This window comes from Catharus ustulatus, chromosome 4 (assembly GCF_009819885.2).
Source record: "Catharus ustulatus isolate bCatUst1 chromosome 4, bCatUst1.pri.v2, whole genome shotgun sequence".
NCBI lineage: Eukaryota > Metazoa > Chordata > Aves > Passeriformes > Turdidae > Catharus > Catharus ustulatus.
In genome coordinates, this window is record NC_046224.1 from 25,036,180 (window position 1) to 25,044,189 (window position 8,010).

General features: G+C 43.7%; 1 protein-coding gene across 1 annotated transcript; it reads left to right on the forward strand.

Moving 5' to 3' along the window:
* Nucleotides 1-85: 85 nt before the first annotated feature.
* Nucleotides 86-7,253, forward strand: TEX33 (testis expressed 33). Its single transcript, XM_033056960.2, has 4 exons — nt 86-837; nt 2,568-2,715; nt 3,935-4,045; nt 4,251-7,253. Exons 1-4 carry the CDS (start codon nt 829-831, stop codon nt 4,322-4,324), a joined length of 342 nt encoding a protein of 113 aa, XP_032912851.1. The 5' UTR covers nt 86-828; the 3' UTR covers nt 4,325-7,253.
* The last annotated feature ends 757 nt before the right edge of the window (nt 7,254-8,010 follow it).

The following is an 8,010-nucleotide window of genomic DNA, read 5'->3' on the forward strand; positions in this document are numbered from 1 at the left end:
AGTATTTCTAATTCCCTTCTGTTACCTGCAATCTGCTTGTGTTGGGTGGGAAAAGCAGCTCTGCAGCATGAAAGAGAGTTACACTCTGTTCCTGAAGACCTGCAGAAATTCCAGTGGCCTGGTGAAAATCAGGAGCAGAATGAATGCAAAGTCCAGTGCTAAAATACACCACTGGGTACTGGACGTGGGAGGGCCAAGCTGTGGTTCTGTCATTGACTCTATGGAAGACTTCTTGCCAGCCTACTATCTTCCCATTTGGAATGTGGAAAATGGGGGTACCTTCCATATGGCAACTGGACCCAACCCACAGGGAGGTGTGTTGCTTCCCTGGGGTCCAGGTAAGGGACATTGAAAAAAAATGTATGGTATCAACTGGGATGGCCCACTGATTATTACCCTCTACTGGTTTTCCACATAGGCAGCAGCAAGGTCCCAACAAGAAGGCTGAGATCACAGAGCTCATGTGAAGCATTTGGAGATGCTAAAAGATCCATTTCTGCTGAAATACAGTCTTGTTGATTATCATGACTGTGTTAGGAATGTCTCCAAGAAATCCTGTAAGTGTGATGAGAACTTTTGGGCTCAGATATTTCATGAGACATGAGCTTTTTACTCTGCTCCTTGTGTGTTTTTCCAATCAGTGAGGATAGCCCTTTCTAGACCATGTGAATTCTGTTTCCCGTGGAGCTGGAGCCCACAGCTCATAGAGGGAGGGAGCATTGTTCCCTAGCAACCATCTCTGCTCTTCAGCCCTCATCCCACCTCAATACTTGGACTTCAGCTGGGCCTGCCTGCTTGTACAAACCACCAGTCACCACACCAGGGATCATGGACCAGGTGAGAGGGGTAGTTATGGAAGAGGCTTTGCCTCTTGGTAAATCATAGATATTTGGATTTTTTTAATTTAAAAAAAAAGGATGAGGAGAGAGAAATGTCATTTTCGTATCCACGGGGCTCCTCAGGTTTAGAAACTCACTGAAACCTGCTCATATTTTGGAGACCCAGCCAAATGTGGAAGGCCTATGAGACCGCTCCTGGCCACATCTGGTGGCTGGTGAAAGTGGCCAGGTCCCACACCTGTCTAAGGAGGTTTTCTGCCTGGGAAGAACAGCTCCTTCTTTTCTCAAAGGCTGCATGTCAGGAAAGTCAGAGTGTTACGCTAAATATTTCGTTCAGAAAGAAAGATCACATTTAATCCTTCTTAGCTCTTTGATTAAGATATATTTTTTCTGGTTGGTTGCCTGTTGTCGTGACAGAATTGATTTAGCAAAGCAATAAGTAGACATACTTCTGTGGTTTCTGTTATGCAGAAGGATGGTAAAATGGCCTTAGAGTCCTTCTTGGCCTCAAGATGTGGGACTGTCTGGGCAGTGCTTTGACTTTGGACCTTCAGGATCAGAAATAAAATTAAAAATAACAATCACATGCAGTTGCAGTGGTTTTATAACAGTGACAACAAGTGACAACATCATATACATCTATTTACAAACTAGAAAGTAGGCACAGTTACAGGCTTTGGTATCATTTTGTCCAGGAGGAACTGGGAAAATTATTGATGAAAGGGATTTGGGAAATGAGCACACTGCCTCATTACACAGAAATTCTGCTTTGTTGGAAGAAATGGGAGAGGAGGAATTTCTGCATCAGCAGACTGGAAAGTTCTTCCTACTGAATATAGTAATAATAACAGACAGACATGTTTTTGTTTTAAGTAGGAGGTGGGAGTTAGCATGGCAGCTTATTTAGCAGCAGCTTCCTGCACTTTGATCATGTGTAAGTGTATAGCTTTTCTTTAAAAAGAAAGAAGAGTGATAGAGAAAAGAAGCAGATCATTCCTTGTGAGTCAGGACTGGCTTCCTCTCCTCATGTCTTGTGGCCTTGTTCTTTTTGTGGGAGAGGTTCTGCAGAGCATTTAGCACTGACTCCTGGAGTCTGGCTGATACAGTAACTTCAGCTTCAGGATCCTTGAATACTGTGTGAGACTTGGTACTGCAAAGACCTGTCTCAGTGTAAAGCCCAAGCTGCTGCTGATTCCAATCAGCCCTGGTGGAGCACTGGGTTCCTACCCCTTGGGCTGGCACCTTCATTCCCACAACTGCCTCAAGAGCAGAAGGTAAGCCCTGTGTCATATCCTGAGCTAATCTGATAAATTCAAACATAGGTAGGTACATTCCTGCCTGATCCAGATCCCATTTGTTCTGCTGCTAGTGCCATCAGGCTCACGATTACCATATTCTACCACTATGGGCCAGGGCTTTGGTTTTGACTTGTCACAGCCTTTGCATGGGCTAAACCTGTCAAGTGCCCCTGGGATAAGGAGCACACCCAACAAGCAGGACTTGAAAGAGGGTTACACAGACATTCCCTCTGCAGGAAAGGCACTTCTTGTCCTAGTTATCCCATGCAAATGCAATGCCTGCAGAAGCCACTAAGGGAGACTCAAGGACAGACCCAGGTCCCAGGGATTAGTCATAGTTCAAAGAGCCGTGCAGGGGTGGAAATGCCAGGAGTTTGGTGCACTTTGGGAATGTGGATTAACAGAGCTTCCCTGTTGTTTGTATTTCCAGAAATGTCAAGATCAGGACAATGCAGCATTTGGAACAGAAGAAAAAGGACCCAACAACTGTACTGAAATGACAAAAAGCTCCTTGGCCTGGGCATCTCTTTCAGATTACCACCAGCTGGGTTACAACTTGGCAGTAAATCTCTTTCAAGGTAAGGGGACACACTGCCTACTCCTGACCTTCAAAGCTGGTTCCATGTATGCTTTGCCAGGCTCAGGCAGCCACAGTGCTGTGAGTAGCGATGTGACCATTGGTAATACTCGCTTTCCCCTCTTATTCCTTCTGTCCAAAGTCACTGCTTTTCCAGGCTGTGGTACCTGAAGAACTGGAATCTAGACATTCCCATTTTATGTATTGTGTCTTTCTTTTCTTTCACTTTTTTTTCCTTCCCACGGTGTGAAAAATGAATGTGAATCATAACCCCTGTCGTCCTGTCCAGAGTTGTCCAAATGGACACCATTTGCAATTCAATGTTCCCTGTCATCTCCAGTTGCTAGCTACCTCCAGTTCCAGTGCCAACATCATTTCTCTTCCAGACTTCTTAGACATGTGGAGCTCTGAAATATCTTTCCCAAACCTCTGTTTCCAAGGTTGCCCAGGATCCCTCCATCTAAGCAAATACTGTAAACTGAGTATTCGTTCAAGAAACTCTGAAATAGTTGTCACTGGTTCTAGTTTCTCAGGTACCAGCATAAGGCAGATTCCTTTTCCTTATAGAGTACGTTCCATGACAAGACCCTGCTGAATATTGAGGATTGCATTGTCCTGGGATTGTGTGGTCACACAGAAAAGAAGGGAGCTCAAAATCATTGGTGTCAAGACAAAAGTGTGATTAAAAGGAAAGTGAAGACAAAAGGATTAGAGATTAAAATAAAGCCCCCTCGTGGTTAGAAGTAAAGAGGGGATAAAAAGATAAAAACTGTTGTCACAGCTGGCAACTCTTCATTAAGTATTGTGGAAGAAAATGAGATCAAGAAGGTGTGGAGTGGTAAGGTGGTGGGGGTTTTGTGGAGTTGTGCTGCTAGTAGCTGCTAGGAAGCTACTCACATGGATGAGGAGATTCAACAGGAGGTAGGTGGGCACTTGACTGAATAAAGGGCACTGGGATACAAATAGTGATGATAGCTTGCAGCACCCTCTGTGTGCATCGTATTTGAGGATGAAAAGCAGATAAACTGGCAAACACACCTCCTGGGTGGTGATGATGAAGCTATTGTTCAGCACCCAGCCTCAAACCTGATCAAATGTACTGCAGTCAAGACATGCCTTTTCTTGAGCCCCAGCAACTACTGGTGTTGCTCCACTGCTCAATTCCAGGACTGCAGTAGGGTGGTTTCTTCATACAATTCCTTATTTGCTGTTCCTTGCAGGTGGCCCACTGAAGAGCCAAAGCTTGATGAGAGATTCCTACACCCCTGATGTATTTCAGAAGTCAACCATAGATCCCAGACATTGGCATGGGAAAAAAATTACTGAGCTAGGTATGACTTCTGTCAGGAAAAGTACATTGCTGAATTCCTGAGATGGGTGCTGCTTCTGCCAGGGACAAAGGATGGATTTGGGCAGAAGCACAAGGGGACTAGAAATCAGCATTTTAACAAGAGAGCTCTACAGCTAGAATTATCTTGGGGTATGGTAGGACTAGGAGGGAGGCTGTAGCTGAACTATGATTTCCCTTCTTTACAGGGAGATGGTATAAGAAGCATTTCCTAGCTATTAACGTGCAGAAAGCAATGAAGGAGAAACACGGGGGGAAGTAAGAAAGGCAGTTTCTAGAAGATGAAGGTTGAAGATCAGAGCGCATTCAACGAGTTTTTCTTCCACCGTCTAATAAACGTGCCTGTGAAACCTGAACCCATTGCCTGCTAGCTGGCAAGAGCAGATTTGTTCCTGGTGCTTTCTCCCCTCTCTGTTAAAGTGTCTCTGGGGAGAGCAGTGTGAGATAAATCTGAATATGCAAACAAAAAAATAAAAAACACTTTGTTGGTCACTGGTACAGTGGGAAGGTTTAGAGTGTGGGGCCCATACCCTTGCAGAAGGATGTGGTGTAGAGAGGAGCCAACACAGAAAGTCACCTGCTCAGCATGTAAGGTGAAGCAGGACCTGGGAGTGGTGTAAGAGGGCAGTGGTGGGAGGGGTATGTGTTTGTGAACAAATTCATGGTTACCAGAAGATTCGGGACACTTTGACAGCTGCCTTAGCACTCTAGAGTACAGAGGATGCACTGGGAAGCAACCAGGGTTGTCCCAGCAGCAGAAATGTGCTAAAGCAAATGGAAATTCACCTGAGGAGACATCAGGCTGTTTGTGAAAGCTCACGCTATTTACAGGCCAAGCCATTGAAAGTAAAACCAAGGAAACAACAGCTTATGCCACCTAAAGAGGACAAGAAAGCTGCAAGAAGCCTCAGGACTCCTCCAATGCACAGATCACCCCACAATGTGCATGTACCCTTACTGAAGCTGTCATAAGCCCCACCTGCCCCTGACAGCCCTTTCCCTAGCTCAGAGGTGACTCTCAGGCAGAAGCACACACGTCCAGTCTGTACAACCTGGAGTTCAGGGGTGTATCTGGGCAGGAAGTAAGGACCACCCAAAGCTTGAATGATGCAGGATATGAAGGGCCTTTAGTGCTTCCTGATATGTTTTTCTCACAAATCTAATGGACTTTATTTCAGGACTCTGCCTTCCAGCTCCAAAACGTAGCCATTTGGTGCAGCAATCACAAAGTACATTTCTGGGAATAGAGATGCCCTGTTCTTCCCTGTCTGGTCCTAAGCTCTCACCATTTTAGAAGATTGATGCTTTTCTCAATAATATGAACTGTTTTGGGACAGAATTAGGATTGTTACTTCACCATTGGCTGGTGATTAAATGACAGTATGCTAACTTTGTTAAAGCAGTGAAGGAGGCTAAAATTTAACTAATATGATAATCAAGTGATAATCATTTTCCACCACCAATAATTAACCAGATATTTCCAGGCAGATGTCCAAGTCTTTTAAATTAAGGAGACTGGCCAAATTGCAGCTTGTAGAAACCTCCCTGTGGGTTTGCTTTGTACATCAGTACTGAGTGACTGCTGTCTGAGCACACACCACTCTCACCTCCCCTGAACTGCACAGCTCTGTAGGAACAGCCACTTCTCTGTGTTGCATCCAGCATTGATGGCCAATATAACTCCAGGTACATAATGAACCCTGCCTTCTGAGACCACAGCAGGTCCTAATCCAGACAATGTGAAGCTGAACAGAATTCTACTGATGTTGTTTGGCATACTGGAAGCAGGCAGTTCAGGGCACAGTGAGCTAATAGGCCACACATAATGTGGGATGAATCCACACCTAGATGTACAAATGTGTTTCTACTAGACATTAAAAATGCCTATTAGCCATTAGAAATAGACACTAGGGCAAGCAGGCAGACTGCAGGATTATGGTTCAGCAGGAAGCAAATGCCCTTTTGCTATTCATGAAGGGCTCATTAAGAGAGTAGATCAGAAGAGAAATAGACTGAAAGGTCCTGTTGGTGCACTATTGGGCACAAAATGGGGTGTTTGCCTCTTGAAGTGAAATGAAGTCACTGTGTACACCTTTTAGAAATGAAAATATTTTACAAACACTTAAATAGTATAAAATACTTGGTGTTGTACAATGCACTCAAATGGGTGACGGCTGTTTGATGACAAATGAACGTACCTGTGTCAATCCCCCTTCATCTTCTTTGCTTTGCCAAATGGTACAGCTCAGCCAGGAACAAACACTTTCAGACAGGTGATACGTGAATGCTGCAGAGATAACTGAGATTATAGCTTTCAGTGAGGCAGCACAGCCACTGGGTCAATCAATACCTGAAGTCTTTGAGTGCTGAACAGATTAATTTAGCCACAGCCTTGGCAAGGAGCATTTTCCTGTGTGTCACTTTTTTTTGTAGAGTGCTTTGGGTATCCAAACACATATATGGAAAGCCAGCCTTGGAATCTCCAGGTACCATGTCATATGCAGTTAGATAAGAACAGAGCTGAAGTGAGTGCTCTTGCTCACTGCAGCTGAACTCTCCCTTCTATCCATTCTTTGTCCCTCAACAGTTCATTCCTTCTTGCTTGTTTTGTGCTGGTGTTGGCACTTCCCTGCCCACGCTCTGAACTGAGTCAAATTGATAAACCAGCAGAAAATCAATATAGAAGGAAAAACAAAACAAAACAAAAGTTAACAGGATAACCAATTAAAGTTTCTAAGCAAAGGACCTTGTTGCAGACAAGGCAATGAGTGATGGGATATGCAGATGTTGGGAAAGAGGAGTAGAAGAAGAGTGGAGGTGGAAATGGCCTTTCACTGCCTTTTATATGCAGCAAGAAATTAGTTTGCCTCCACTGTATTGTCTCATAGAACGTAGTGCTTTGCAACATAGGTAGCCCGTATTTAAGTGATTTTACAGAGTCTGATCGTTGGGTGGCAGCTCTGAGCCAGTGTTTTTTATTTGACAAGTCAAATTGGAAAAAAAAGATGTTCTTCTCTGGTTTAGCTAAACCGTTCACTGAAATTGGTATTTAAGAACTGTTTATGTCACCTCTAAACAGTCAGTGCACTTGAAATATAATCAGACTACAAGGATTTGAAGTAGAAGAAACCAGTTTCACCCCAGCTTCTGCAGCACTCTCCTCACAAATATTTCTAGCAGTAATGGCTACTTCTTAGTTCAGGTTTATGCATCACTGCAGTTGAAGCACAGGTCATTTTGATGGATATCACTTTTAATAAATATTTCCTATTCTTCAAACAATATTTAATTTTTCTTTTCATTTAACCCTCTGACCTCTGCCAATCTCATGCTATCCTGAATGCTTCCCAAGTGAATCTAATCACTCCAGTCTGTCTCCACTGTGAATGACTTTGAATGGCTCATATAAAGAGATGGTAACAACTGTAGGAACAGAAGACAGACACTGCAAAAACTCTTATTAGAGTCTTCAGCCAACTATTCGATTCAATCCTTTATGCTGTAAAGCTTGCACAGAAGTAAAACCTAATTTCAGAGCTACATCTATCCTGAGGTAAGCCCAGTATTCCTAAAAGAATTAGTACTTACTGCTGATCCTGCCTATAATGGGATAAAAGAGAAATCCAGCACTGCTTGAAGTGACAAGAGATCACAACAAAAAGGGAGCAGGTGAATTGACTTCTGTGGATTTCACTCTCAGGCACTGAGTTTAAAATACGATTGTGTCTTACATTTGAAGGTATTGAAAACTCTTATTCATCAAGAGAGAACAGTGATTTGAGGAATTACCTGTGGTGCTCCACTCGACAGTGGTAGAGCAGATGAGCCAACAAGCAAGAAAAGTATAGAACAAAACCAAAACTCAAGTGGTGTATTCCTTGGGGTTCACTTTGTGTTTTCCTTGCCATAGACTCCTCTCTGACAGAGCCAAGGCTTCATGGATTGAAG

Excerpts from the sequence above, each read along its gene's own strand:
- TEX33 (XM_033056960.2), top strand. Across the intron at positions 2,716-3,934 it reads GGCAGTAAATCTCTTTCAAG|GTGGCCCACTGAAGAGCCAA; the intron begins GTAAGGGGACAC and ends TGTTCCTTGCAG. Across the intron at positions 4,046-4,250 it reads GAAAAAAATTACTGAGCTAG|GGAGATGGTATAAGAAGCAT; the intron begins GTATGACTTCTG and ends CCTTCTTTACAG.